The following is a 15,222-nucleotide window of genomic DNA, read 5'->3' on the forward strand; positions in this document are numbered from 1 at the left end:
GAGGGGGAGGAGCTAAGCGACTCAGCGTCGGAAGAGTCCAGAAAGGGCAATGCCCCAGCGGGCAGGAGGACCCAGAGGAGGAGAGAGCAGCTGTGGTGGGATAATGAGCTGCTTGTGCGTAAAAGCTTGATCCCTCAGAGCTTACTCAGTGTAGTGAAGCTCTGCCTTGAGCGGAGCCCTTTGGCATGGCTCCGTCAGTCGCTGGTAGAATCTGACAGTGGGCGTCTGCGGAAACGTTTCCAACATAAAAGCTGTTTGACGGAAATGCGTCTCCTGGATTCTCTGCGTGACAGTTTCCGGCGAGGGGTGGGGGTCCTTAAAGGGGGTCCTGATACCTCCTCACTGTTCTCACTGGAAGTATCCCAGAGCCTCCCCTCCGACTCCCTTTCCCTTGGAGCTCCTGCTCTCCCCCTACTGGTTCCCTCTTCTGCTGAAGTGTCTCTCCTATTCTCCTGGAGCCTTCCCATCACCTGTTCTTCCGATGGCAGTTCCCTGACATCCACCTCCCCCCCAGGGCCCCCTTCACCCCCTCCCGCCTCTTCTCCTACTGGCGGCGAGGATGGAAAGCCCTGGAAGGAACTCTCCTCATCCTCAGAGGATTCAAACACTTCTAGCCACGGCTTTCCGTCTCTTTCCCCATCTTCCTCTCCTTCGTCGGAATCTGTTTCCACCTCCACCCCTGACTCTGGGAACCCTTCAAACTCCCCTTCCTCATCTGTGGTCCCGAAGTGTTCCCTCCTAAATCGTGCCACGGGTTGTGGTTTTCTTGGGAAACGCCGATGAAACGTTTCTATTAAAATCTCGTCATTGACTTCCTCTGCCGGTACCCATGTGTTTTCTGACTCTTCCTCCCCCTCCCATTCTACCAAGTATTCCACCTGATTTCCCTTCCACCTGGAATCAATGATTCCTGCCACATCCATGTTGCGTTCTCTCTCTTCTATGACGGGTGTCTGGGTGACCTCCCTCTCATGTTCCCCCCACTCACGTCCCTCTCTGTACGGCGACAGTAATGACCTGTGAAATACTGGGTGCAATTTCATGTGACTGGGCAATCGGAGTTTGAATGCTACTGGGTTGACCTGTTGTATGACCTCAAAGGGTCCCAACCGTTTGGGTCTCAATTTCTTACACCCTCCCTTGAACGGCAGTCCTTGGGTGGATAGCCACACCCGGTTACCCACCCTTATGGTTTCGCCTTCCCTCCTATTTCTGTCTGCTTGCTTCTTATATTCTTCTTTGGCTTTCTCTAAGTTGAGTTGGAGCTGACGGTGGATCGCTTCCATCTCTTCAACAAAATGTTCCGCTGCAGGTACACTCCACCTCTCCCCTCCTTCTCCTGGAAATGCCCGAGGATGACACCCATAATTTGCCAGAAAGGGACTCATCCCTGTGGACACGTTCTCCGCGTTGTTGTAGGCAAATTCTGCCAGAGGTAACTTGTCTACCCAATCATTTTCTCTGTCCTTTACATAACACCTCAGGTATTGTTGCAAAACCCCGTTTGCCCTTTCTGCCTGCCCATTTGTTTCTGGGTGTCTGGCGGTGGAAAAACTTACCTCCACGTGCAGCAAGCTCATTAGCTTCCTCCAGAACCTGGAAGTAAATTGTTTCCCTCTGTCGCTGACCACCCTCAAGGGGGCGCCATGCAACCTGAAAATATGTTTTACAAACAACTTTGCGGTTTCTTCCGCTGTGACTGCATGTGAACAGGCTATAAAATGGCACATCTTAGTTAATAGATCCACCACCACCATGACAGCTGTTTTTCCTCTGGATTTTGGCAGATCTGTCATAAAATCTATGGATACCATCTCCCATGGTCTTTCTGGTGTGGGTAAGGGTTCTAATAACCCCGCTGGTGCCAGCCTCTCTCCTTTTGCTCTCTGGCACCTGTCGCATCCCCGGACATACTCCCGTACGTCTTCCCTCACCTTAGGCCACCAAAACTCCCTGGTAACCAACCACATGGTTTTGTGCTGCCCAAAGTGCCCCGCCGTGGGGCTGTCGTGTAACTGTCTGAGCACTCGGCCTCTTAGTTCCCCATCTGGTATGTAGAGTGCCCCTTTGTAATACAATTTTCCGTTCTTTTCCTCAAAACCCCCTGTGTTCTCCCCTGTTCCCCTGAGTTCCCTGAGCTTTTCTTGGGCGTATTCATCGTTCTCGGTACCCTCCGCCAGTTCTCTTTGCCCCACCAATGCCGCCCCACAAACCCAGTGGTCCTCGGGGATGATATGTCTTTCCTCCGCCGCTCCCTCCCCCTCCAAGTACTCAGGTTTTCTGGAGAGAGCGTCCGCCCTGACGTTCTCTGGCCCTGGCACGTAGCGAATTTCAAAATTGAACTTGGAGAACTCTTGCGCCCATCTTACTTGTCTCTGGTTCAATACTCGGGCCGTTCTCCAGTATTCTAGATTTTTGTGGTCTGTCCGCACTTGAACCTTGTGCTGCGCCCCAATCAACAGGTGTCGCCATTTCCGAAACGCTTCATGGATGGCGAGTAATTCTCTGTCGTACACTGTATAGTTCCTCTCGGATTTGTTCAACTTCCGCGAGAAGAAGGCACACGGTCTCCATTCTGACGTATCTTTTCCCGGCTGTAGGAGCACGGCGCCCACCGCTCTGTCTGACGCGTCGGTCTCCACTCTCATTGGCTGCTGCAGATCCACGTGTAAGAGTTGCTCTTCCGAAGCGAACGCCCTCTTTAACCTTTCAAACGCTTGCTGCGCTTCTTCCGTCCAGACAAACTTCTTCTTACTGCTGAGACAATCCGTGATGGGCGTCATTAAGTGGGCAAAGTTCTTGATGAACTTCCGATAGAAGTTCCCGAAACCCAAGAACCTTTGCACGTCTTTCTTAGTTTTCGGTGGTTTCCATTCCAGTACCGCTTGAACCTTACTAGGATCCATGGCCAGCCCCTTGTCTGACAACCGGTACCCCAGGAATTCCACCTCTCTGGCGTGAAACTGACACTTCTCCAGTTTCACCCACAGCTGGTTCTCTTGCAGTTTGCTCAGTACCTCTCGTACATCTCGCACATGCTGCTCCTCATTCTCTGAGTACACTAGTACGTTGTCTAAGAACGCTGCACAGTTCTTGTAAAGCAATGGTCCTAGGACGTGATTCATGAATGATTGAAAAACGGCCGACCCCCCCTGGAGGCCGAAGGGCATAACGAGGTATTCAAAGGCCCCCAAAGGGGTAAACATAGTGGTTTTCCACTCGTCTCCCTTTCTCATACGTATCAGGTTGTACGCCCCCCTTAGGTCCAGCTTGGTAAAAATCTTCCCTTTCCTCACCCTGGTCAGAATGTCATCGATCCTGGGCATGGGGAAAGCCACTGGTTCGGACACAGCATTTAGGGCCCGGAAGTCCACGACCAGTCTCGGTTTATCTGTATTTCTTTTGTCCACAAAAAACACTGGGCTACCCCCCACCGCTCGTGACTCTCTGATGAACCCTCGCTTGAGGTTCTTGTCTATAAACTCCCTTAACTCCTGCATCTTCCTGTCTGACATTGCATACAGCTTGCCCACTGGCAATTGTGCTCCTGGGAGTAAGTTGATTTGACAGTCAAAGGGTCTGTGTGGGGGTAGTTTATCTGCTTCTCTTTCGCTGAAGACATTAGCCAAGTCGGCGTATTGTCGTGGTACCCTCCCTGGGTCTGTTACTTCCATCCTTGCTAACGTGGCTTGGGTGCCTACTTGGCTCTCCCTCTCCGTGCAATATGCCAGGCAATGTGCTGACCCAAAGGAAACCACCCTCTGGTGCCATCCCACTAGCGGATCATGCAGCGCTAGCCAGCTCATTCCCAAAATAATGGGTGCTCCTCCCAAGGTGGCTACATTAAACACTATCAGTTCTGTGTGCCTTGCCACCCTCATTATCATGGGGACCATCTGCTGGTTAACAGCTCCTCCCAACAACGCCCTCCCATCAATCGTGGTCACCTGCAGAGGGTTATTCAAGGGGATAGTCTGTATCTGGTGTTCGGCTGCAAACTCCTGACTCATAAAGTTGCAGGAGCTGCCTGAGTCCAATAGCGCCTTCACTTTTAGTGGGTGTCCGTTTGCCAGCTCTAGCAACACCTCTATTACAAGAGCTGGTCTTGGGGGTTCTGGCGTGGGCACATTCACTGTTCCTTGGCCTGGCTGCTGTGCCCCGATGGTGGCAGCCAGGCGTTGGCTTTTACTTGCTCCTTAGCTCCTTCTCCCTCCTCCCCAACAGCTCCCGCCATCCCTTGCCATTCCTTTCTTTGCGGACAAACTCTGGCAAAGTGACCTGGCTGTTGGCAGAGAAAACATTTCTTGGCGCCTTTTCCCTCCTTCTTCCGCCCTTCACTGGGGTTTGAAACTGCGCGCGCGCGCGCTGTTCCGATTTCCATCGGCTCTGCTGGCAGGGAAGGCTGCTCTGGAATCTCTGGAATGCGGAAATCCCTTCAACGCTCCCCTTTCCCTTCCCGCTTCTCCAAGGCTCTGGCCTCCTGGCGTGATCCTATGGCCAGCGCTGATTTAGTCAGATGGTCCATAGACTCCGCCCTGGGCGCCCGGGAAAGTTCGTCTTTCACTGCTGAAGATAGTCCTTCTTCGAACAGCATTTGTATCGGTTCCGCTGACAAATCCCAACCTAATTTATGGATCAACATGGTGAACTCAGTCCAGTACTCACGGACAGATCGGTTCCCTTGTTTACACGCCATTAACTGTCTGCGCGCCACTCCCTGCTCAATCTCGCTGGAGAACATCAGATCCATGGCGCGAAAAAACTTCCTTGTGTCCCTTAGGGCTTCATTATTGGCTGCCATTAGGGGCCTCACCCAGTGTTTCGCCCCTCCTTCGAGATGGCCAATCACATACGCAACCCTCGATTCCTCATCAGGAAAATCATCAAACTGCAGATTGAGGGCATATTGCATCTCTGTCCTAAAGGCTTGATAGTTCCTGGGATCACCCCCAAACTTCTGCACCAGTCCTGGCACCTTCCTCGAGAGTTGGGTGGCTTTCCCCTTTTCTGCATCATGAGCCCTCCTCTCCTCAAGCCTAGCCGTTTGCAGAGCTAACTGTACCTCCAACATCCTGTACCTTTCTTCCAGGCTTGGACCGGCTGCAGCTGCTCCCCCATCTCCGGCTCCGGCTGGGTTGCTCATGATACCTCTCCTTGCACAAGCTGCTTTCAGAGACTGTCAGATTGCTGTGGTGGGATAATGAGCTGCTTGTGCGTAAAAGCTTGATCCCTCAGAGCTTACTCAGTGTAGTGAAGCTCTGCCTTGAGCGGAGCCCTTTGGCATGGCTCCGTCAGTTGCTGGTAGAATCTGACAGTGGGCGTCTGCGGAAACGTTTCCAACATAAAAGCTGTTTGACGGAAATGCGTCTCCTGGATTCTCTGCGTGACAGTTTCCGGCGAGGGGTGGGGGTCCTTAAAGGGGGTCCTGATACCTCCTCACTGTTCTCACTGGAAGTATCCCAGAGCCTCCCCTCCGACTCCCTTTCCCTTGGAGCTCCTGCTCTCCCCCTACTGGTTCCCTCTTCTGCTGAAGTGTCTCTCCTATTCTCCTGGAGCCTTCCCACTACCTGTTCTTCCGATGGCAGTTCCCTGACAGCAGCGTAAAAGGTGGAGCCGGGCTAGGATCTTAAACTGGTGTCATAGGGGAAGAGACTCAGACGGTACTTCGCCGGTCTAGGCTTTAAGACGTAGAGCTGCGCGCTACGGCTTTGAAATGGAAACTGAACCTCAATAAAGACTTTTGTACATAACTACAGCCTAGTGTTGGTCCTCTGTGAGCTGGGACCTAGAGGCAGCTCTGACAGCCGCCATCCAACCTCCAACCGCCTCCAGGCACTCACACAGGACCTTCACCGCCTTCACTGGTTCTGATTTAAAGGAGAGGTAGAGCTGGGTGTCATCTGCATACTGATGAACACCCAGTCCAAACCGCCTGATGATCTCTCCCAGCGGCTTCATATAGATATTAAAAAGCATGGGGGAGAGGACAGAACCCTGAGGCACCCCACAAGTGAGAGCCCAGGGGTCTGAACACTCACCCCCCACCACCACTTTCTGGACACGGCCCAGGAGGAAGGAGCGGAACCACTGTATGACAGTGCCCCCAGCTCCCAGCCCCTCTAGACGGTCCAGAAGGATGTTATGGTCGATGGTGTCAAAGGCCGCTGAGAGATCCAGCAGAACTAGCAAACAGCTCTCACCTTTGTCCCTAGCCCGCCGGAGATCATCAACCAGCGCGACCAAGGCAGTTTCAGTCCCATGGTGAGGCCTGAATCCCGATTGGAAGGGATCCAAATGGTCCGTTTCCTTCAGGCGTGCTTGGAGTTGTTCAGCAACCACCCGCTCAATCACCTTGCCCAAGAATGGCAGATTTGAGACTGGGCGATAGTTGGCCAAATTGGCCGGGTCTAAAGATGTTTTTTTAAGAAGCGGTTTAATGACCGCCTCTTTCAGCGGGTCTGGGAAGGCTCCCTCACAGAGGGAAGCATTCATCACCCCGCAAAGCCCATGGCCCAGCCCTTCCCGGCTCGCTTTTATCAGCCAGGATGGACAAGGATCAAGGAGACAGGTGGTCGGTTTCACTCGTCCAAGCAGCCTGTCCACATCCTCGGAGGTAACAGATTGGAATTGATCCCATATAACAGGACCAGACAGAACTCTAGCACTCTCCCGCCCTGGCCCTGGTTAACAACAAGACACACTGACCCATTGCTGTGAAACTGAGGGAGTCTGTGGAGTCTACCTCCTTCTAAATCTGAGCGATTTTATCTGCAAAAAACTTTGCAAAAGCATTGCAGGAGATCTTGGGGTCCCTACCAGGCCCCGGTGGTACAGGTGGTTCCGATAAACTGCGAACCACCTGAAAAAGTCTCCTGCTGCTGTTTTCTGCAGATGCAATGGAGGCGGCGAAGAAGGCCCTCTTCGCCGTCGCCATTGCCACTTGGTAGGCTCGACGTTGAGCTCTAACCCGTGTCCGGTCTGATTCAGAATGAGTTTTCCGCCACCGGCGCTCTAGCCGTCTCAACGATTATTTCATCACCCTCAGCTCCGGGGAAAACTATGGGGCTGTCCGGGCTCCATGCAATCGGAGAGGGCGCTTCGGAGCCAGACAGTCAATAGCCCTGGTTAACTCCGCATTCCAGCGTGCCACCAGGGAATCAGCTGAAAGGCCATCAACTTGGGATAAAGCATCCCCTACCACTCTCTGGAAGCCAATTGGATCCATTAAGTGGCGGGGGCGGACCATCCGAATCGGTCCCACCTCCCTGCGGAGGGGAAGGGTTGCGGAGAAGTCCAGTTGCACCAGGAAGTGATCTGACCATGGCACTTCTTTTATTTCGCTTTTAGTTAATGTCAGATCACCAACATCCGTAGAGGTAAACACCAAGTCTAAGGCATGTCCGTGGCTATGAGTTGGGCCAGACTTATTCAGGGACAGCCCCATGGAGGCCATGCTTTCCACGAAGTCCCGAGCGGCCCCTTGTAAGGTCGTGTCGGCATGGATGTTAAAATCCCCCAGGACAACCAAGCTAGGTGTCTCCAGGAGCATATCCGCCACGACCTGAAGCAGCTCGGGCAGGGAATCCTTGGTGCAGCGGGGAGGTCGGTACACCAGTAGGAATCCTGTACTGCCCCTATTGCCCAACTTCCAGAACATGCACTCAGAAAACTGGGTCTTCCCAATAGGACGCCTGGTGCAGACTAATGACTTCCTAAAAATCACTGCAACCCCCCCTCCCCGCCCACATGACCTGGGTTGCTGTGCGTAAGAGAAACCTGGTGGGCAAGCAGCGGCAAGGACAGGCCCATCTGCTTCATCCAACCAGGTCTCTGTCACACATGCCAGGTCAAATCCTCCATCCACAATCAGGTCGTGGATGGCAGTGGTTTTATTCATCATTGACCTGGCATTGCACAGCAACACTTTCAGGTCATGTGGGTTTCCCTTGCTGATTACTGTATCCTTCCGGTCAGGACCAGACCTGGAGGCAGGGATAGTCCTCAAACAACGACTAAACCTGCCTCCTCGGTAATGACATGGTCTGGTCTTAGCATAACTCCTCCTCCTGCCCGTGATCACTGAGATCGGGTGTCCCAATACATCTCCCCCTGTGGAACCTGCCCCACCCAATCTATTGGCTGAGGCCCACTCCCAGGCAGCCATGACCCTTCCCCTTAAAAGGCAAAATACAAACTATATAATAATTTAACAGAATAATAATAATAATAATAAAACAAAACAGAACAAAACAAAACAAAACAAAGCAAGGAACAATAGTGCTGACTCAGTGCTTATCCCACCCCAAGCAAAAATAAAATAATGAAATAATATAATATTATAAAAAACAACAACCACCATTTAAAGTGCTGCAAATTAAAAGCAATTAAAACATTTAAAGCCATTTTGTCCATTGCTGCCGGTAGCTGCTCAGGCCTCTAAACTGTAGTGGTAGTGCAGGCCCCGCCCCCTAGGCCAGATGGAGTTGGCAGGAGAGGGAGCGGTCCTCCCAACACTCACGCAAGCAGCAGCAGCAGCAGCAGCAGTCGTGTCCCGGAGGCCTCTCTCAGGCCTCTTATGCTGTGGGTGCGAGTGCAGGCCCCGCCCCCTAGGCCGGATGGAGTTGGCAGGAGAGGGAGCGGTCTTCCCAACACTCACGCAAGCAGCAGCTTCAGGATGAGAGCAGAAATCGTGCTCCGGCGGTGCGGCAGCAGCAGGAGGCCCTATTAGCTAAAGTGGTGCTTCAGGTTAAGAACAGTTTCAGGTTAAGTACCGACCTCCGGAACGAATTAAGTACTTAACCCGAGGTACCACTGTACTGTATTCACATTCTTTACTGTCACAGGAATTCCCCCCTCCCAATCTAATGGTTAAAAGTGTGTGAAATTAGAATCTTTTAATTCTTGTCATTTGCTTCTTTCTATTCTCTGCTGGAGAGCTAGCTACTGTTATGAAGAAGATATTCTGCATTTCAGCTGCTGGACATTAAAATTGTGTTTCTAACTTTCTCAAAATTGGAGCGATTCAGCTATGTGTGCACCAAATTACAGTTCTCTATATTTTAAAGTACCCTAACCATTCTAATGCTCCTGCCTGTGAATTATGAGGCCTATGTATTAATATGTATATTATATCTCACATATGATGGACCTCATCAGTCACAGACAGGCGTCACCTCTGCCTTAAAAAGTATATTATAACTCATAAGAGAAGTGATATATCTGAAAGAGGAAAAACCTGTGCTTTGGAACATAGAGACCGCATGTGTATGTTCTGTCAGTAATGTAAAATGCCTGAGAACAACTAATTCTTTGATTTGTCTCATGGCTTCTGTGATAACAGTTGGGATTCACTGATATAAAATGAATGAAACTTTTAAGGACCTTAGATGAAAAGGCAGCTATTGAATCTTGATTACTTTAAAGCTTGTTGCTGGAGACTCTTGCCTGGCTTAAGTCATTTGGAAATGCTTTTTATAAGAAACCTGTGTGGAATGCTGCAAAAGTGTTGTGTGCATGCTTCTAAACAGGCAAGTGCATTTAGGCAAACAATTAAGATGGGGGGAAATCCTGTGTACTTAACAGTGGTCTTGTGTGTACCCTGTATTGACTCTTACTATGTTATATAAAATGTGACATGGATCATGGATCTTTAGGGTAGGATGGCCACTAATGTATTTCCCAACCAATACCCCTTTTCTGTCCACTTGTGGGTTGAGTAGGGCTACATGAAGTAAATATGTGTGGAATGGAGACTGGGGGTTATTAGGCTTGCTAGTGGAAGGAGGCAGTTAGTGACACTGTGGTTGAGCAAGACGCATACAGAATAATCCTGTTGAGCTCAGGGCTCCTTAAGAAATGACTTCCTTGTTTGTTTATTTTAATAGGATTTTAGTACATTTTTATTCTGCTTTCTTAACTTTTGTTGCATTTGTTTTCTTGTGCGTGGAAGTGCATCTAGCGTATAATCTTAATTTTTGTTTTGTTCATTTTTAGTTTATAGTATTTCAAAGCAGCACAGTGTATTTTTGGTAGTATTTGACATGTTTTTTTTTAAAAAAAGGGGTCCTAGCTAGAATAACCAAGAAACTTTTCTGATTCTTTTTACCTTAGATTTAGTATGAGCATCTTTTCATGTGAAAAGAGGTATGACTTTTTACTATATACTTTGCTGTGTCTTCCATTATCAAATGCTGCAGCATCTCTTGGGAGTTGCTTTCCTCTTTTCTCATTTTTTTTAGATAGATAGATGATAGATGCCTAGCTTATCTTCTATCCCTTATTCACCTTGTAAATAGTTTTATATGAAATAATGGGCAGGTGGTGCTGTGGGTTAAACCACAGAGCCTAGGACTTGCTGATTGGAAGGTCAGCAGTTTGAATCCCCGCGACGGGGTGAGCTCCCGTTGCTCGGTCCCTGCTCCTGCCAACCTAGCAGTTCGAAAGCACGTCAAAGTGCAAGTAGATACCGTATTTTTTGCACCATAACACTCACTTTTTTCCTCCTAGAAAGTAAGGGGAAATGTCTGTGCGTGTTATGGAGCGAATGCCTACGGATGGCAGGGGGATCTGCTGCAGTCGTGAGCAGAGGATCCATGGTACCCCTTCCTTCCCTCCTCCACGGCTCACTTTGAAACAGCAAAGCGGGAGAAGAGCTGCTGAGTGGGGAGGAGAGAGGGACAGAGAGCCTGCTTGCTTTAAAGGAGCAAAGCAGGAGAGGATAGGAGCCTTCTCCTCTTATACCCCTCTTCTGCATTATTAACAGCATCCTTCTCCACCCACCCCACACGTGTTCCTTGTCCCTTAAGTGCTTTTGCTTCCCTCCCCACTTAAAATGTGGTTACAAAGCACGGATCCACATGGATCCTCAGGATTTTTGCACTGGGTCACCCCAAATTCACCATCAGATCACATAGCATGTCCACGGCTACAGCTTGCACCCAAAAAATCACGCACCCACTGTTGCCTGGGGCCGCAGTGGTGCAAAAATGTGGTTACAAAGCATGGATCCACATGGATCCTCAGGATTTTTGCATTGGGCTAACCCAAACTCACTGTCAGATCACATGTCTGTGGCCACAGCATGAGCCACAAAAATCATACATCCACTGTTTCGTTTAGAATATTTTTTTTCTTGTTTTCCTCCTCTTAAAACTATGTGCGTGTTATGGTCGGGTGCGTGTTATAGAGCGAAAAATACGGTAAATAGGTATCGCTCTGGCGGGAAGGTAAATGGTGTTTCCGTGCACTGCTCTGGTTTGCCAGAAGCGGCTTAGTCATCATGCTGCCCACATGACCCGGAAGCTGTACGCCGGCTCCCTCGGCCAATAAAGCAAGATGAGCGCCGCAACCCCAGAGTCAGCCACGACTGGACCTAATGGTCAGGTGTCCCTTTGCCTTCTTATAGTAGTTTAAAAGACACAGTTGACATCAATTCTAATATGAGTGTATGTTTTTCCATCTTGTAATGTTTCTTATCAGGGAACTTGCTTATCCCCTACGAGGTACAGTAGCTCCTATGGGAGGGGAGTGTGAGAGTATTTAGCGGAGGCTCTCCATGCCCTGATTCATCCTCAACAACATGTACACCAGTGTGTGCCAACCACTCTTGTAATGGGAAGTTGGTTCTTGCTAACTGTAAGCTATACGTTACAACCATCTCTCTGTCTTGATTTCTGGCCTGCAAATTACTTCTTTTGAAGTAATTGTGGGAAGGGTCAGCCTGGGTAGGAAGAAAGAGGGCTCCTGTGCCAATCGATCCACTGAGGCACATTTGTTCTTAGGGATGTATTGTATCACAGATTATTTTGGATAAATGTTCTTCATATAGCAGAATTTCCATATGTGTGTGTGTGTGTGTGTGTGTGTGTGTGTATGTGTGTGTATGTATATATGTATGTATATATGTATGTATGTACAGTCATACCTCGGGTTGAATATGCTTCATGTTGAGCATGTTCGAGTTGTGCTCCGCAGCAACCCAGAAGTAACAGAGCGCGTTACTTCCAGGTTTCGCCGCTTGCGCATGCACAGACGCCCAAAATGACATCATGCGCAGAAGTGACGAAAAACGACGCATGTGTGCACAGACGTACCGTCGCTAGTTACGTTTGCTTCTGAATGCGAACGGGGCTCCGGAACAGATCCCGTTCGCATTCCGAGGTACCACTGTGTGTGTGTATACACACACACACATATATATATATATGTGTGTGTGTGTGTGTGTGTATGCACACACCATGTTTCTAGATATATATATTTCTGTCTACATGTAGAAAAGTTAAAACTTGAGGAGGATTTTGTTGAGGTGAGATTTAAGAGTCTCCTTTGAAGCATGTGCTATATTCAGACATTAAATTATAAATTAACTAATTCCGTTTTTGAAATTATGCATTATGGCTGTCTCTTTTGCTTTCTCTTATTCTGAATCCCTGACCCGCTTCTTAAAAGTGTCAAAATGTCAGTTTCTCTACATTTGCAGTAGGAGGGAAAATTATATAGGTTTAGTTTAAATGAGATTGTAAACTCTTGTCTTGGCTATATCTATGGTAACTTTCATATTGAGCTAGTTGGCTTGTTCGGTGTCTGGTTAGTAGCAGATGTGGTACAATTGCATACGTATTGGATGTGTAAAAGTGTAGCACAGTTCAGGTAGAATTGTTTGCACGTCACTTAAGTTTGTTCCTTGCTTTATAAAATTGGCCACTTGGACTTCAGTGTCTTAAAAACAAAACAAAAAGAAATTAGATAACGGTGTGATGGATATTAAATATTATCTAATTCAATTTTTCTCTGTTCCAGGTTTTAAACCAGCATCATGGCTCACTCAAAGACTCGAGCCAATGATGGAAAAATTACTTATCCACCCGGCGTTAAGGAAATATCTGATAAAATTTCTAAAGAAGAGATGGTGCGGCGGTTAAAAGTGAGTGACCAGTTTTATTACACATTTTGGACAGTTCTAATTCATGCACTTATATTTTTTCTCTCCTGTGCTTTTTAAAAAATTTTTTTTACTACTGCTAACAATACTAGAAAAAATATATTGTTACTTGCAAATAAAAACAGCAATAACACTACTGTGAGTTGTGGGGGGTGGCAGTTGATGGCTTCAGCTGTGTCACATAGGGCTGGCAGAGCTACAGCAATGAATGTAAACTTCCCCACAGAACCTGTTTTTCTATTACATGATGGAAATGTGTCATAGTGAACTGTAGCTACCAAATTTTTCCGTGTATGACTAGGTTTTTTAACCAAAAAATTAGGTTTAAAATTGGGGGTTGTCTTATACACGGGTAGTGCTAAGGGAGTGTTTTCTTAATTTGGAGTCCCCAAAAATAGGGGGTGCCTTATACATGGGGGCGTCTTATACATGGAAAAATAGGGTAATTTGCTGCTGAAATTGGCAGAGCATTCTCATCATGTACATCTACCAAACTTTCAGACAAGGGTCCCCTTCCCTCCTTCTGCTCAGATCTGTAGAGGTAAGAGTTTGTCACAGTTTTTCGGTAAATATGTGGGGGTGGGGCGGGGGGGGGGAGAAGGAGAAAGATGTCATAGCTAGCTAGCTAGCTCAGTGACAGTAAGTACAGTATGTTCTGAAATTCACAGATACTGGGAAACCGAGAATGAAATAATGACATGGAAGTCAAAATTTGAATATAATGTTTAGTTAAATACCCAATTGAATGTAATAGTTTTTACATAGATCCTATTGGGTGTAGTTATTATTTATTGGTCTAAGGTGAAGCTGCCAACCTTTTTCGGACCAGCAGGCACGTTCTGAATTTTGAGAGAATCATACATGCTGACAGTACCGTACATGTTGGGAACTGGGTCTATGGACACAAATACAAGGGGAGGTGCAGTTGAGACATGACCTAGGCTGGATGTATGTGTACAGTTCTGTTGCCACACCATGCATGAAACCTGTGCATATTAAAATGACATGGTTATGCTCCATCATGTGTAGGCTGCTTGCTGAGTATGAAAACCGGCGCTTTCCCAACATTGTGCAGCCTAAATATTACACCCTTTCCTGCTTCCACAGTGTGCTTCTCCTATTCTCTCTGCACACAGAAAAGAATCCAGTACCCAGCTGGTATCTTAATTGGATTCCTATTTGCAGTTAGCTGAATCATTGGTTGAGATCAGCATTACCAGAGGCCAGAGAAGGAGAAGTGGAGTTTCCGACTTAGTTTTATGGAATCTTCTATGTCATCATCTTATAGATGCCTTAATAAGTCTCTCGTGGAAAGAATTGTATACATCTTTAGAGTGTTAAGTAGTACATAATTGATTACTTTTTAAATATTTGAAAAGAGATACTCCTAAAAATTGATCACACACCATTTATATTACACTTCAAAGACAAGATACAATTACGGGGCCAAATGATTCGTGATTAGCTTACGTTTTCTCAGATATAAATTGGCTTCCCCCCTGGTAAAAGGGCGATATGGATAGACAGCTGTTTGTGCTTCATGCAACCAAGCGCATTACAAAATCTTGAAATTTCAAAATTGATTCAATAGAGTAAACAACTGATGCCTTCTGGGTTTTTAAATAAGTTTCTAGGTATACCTTTGATCGTACTCTTTTCTTTGTAATTTTGTAATTAGGCCTGAGTAAAATTGCTCTTAATAATTTTAGTGTTTGAGGTTGGTTGTTGGTTTTTGTGTGTAGCAAAAAATATTGCAATATTTTATGGTAATAAATAAGTTTTTTTAGAGAATACAGTCTTTTTCATGTTAGATTTTCCAGAAGTTTTGTTGCCGTGTAAGTGAACTTTAAAAGTTTTCATAAAGTACTTTGAATGACAAAGCTGAACTCCAGAGAAGCTTGAATAATTTGTTACATTCTTTTAAAATAATAAATAAATCCATTGAAATCAGTGCGTCCAAGTCATTGATATCAATGATTCGACTCTGAGAATGACTAACATAGATTTTTTATATATATATCAAAAGATTCCCAGTGAAATGAATATTTAAATGACAGTCTGAAAAAGCATAGTTTTTTATACCCCCGCTTTATTCAAACAGTTCTGTTGTTTTAAATCACAAGTTCCCTGTGTGCCCCTCTATCCCCATTTCTCTCAAACCTCTGTTGCTTTCCTCTCTTTCCATGCTTTACTTGAAGTTCAGCCATTGTTTTAAACCACTACTCCCCCCCTTTCAATGTCTCTCCCTTCTCACTTACATTCACTGCATTTGTGCAACCTGT

The 15,222-nt window shown here is 47.3% G+C and overlaps 1 protein-coding gene across 1 annotated transcript in view; it reads left to right on the forward strand.

Moving 5' to 3' along the window:
- PDS5B (PDS5 cohesin associated factor B) overlaps positions 1–15,222 on the forward strand; it is a 77,740-nt gene that overhangs the window by 13,197 nt on the left and 49,321 nt on the right. Inside the window, exon 2 of the mRNA XM_079973321.1 lies at positions 12,799–12,922. Within this exon, the coding sequence (XP_079829447.1) occupies positions 12,815–12,922 (108 nt within the window). The 5' untranslated portion in view covers positions 12,799–12,814. The remainder of the gene's footprint in view (positions 1–12,798; positions 12,923–15,222) is intronic.

The sequence above is a fragment of the Podarcis cretensis genome (genome assembly GCF_951804945.1).
Source record: "Podarcis cretensis genome assembly, chromosome: 4".
NCBI classification, from domain to species: domain Eukaryota; kingdom Metazoa; phylum Chordata; class Lepidosauria; order Squamata; family Lacertidae; genus Podarcis; species Podarcis cretensis.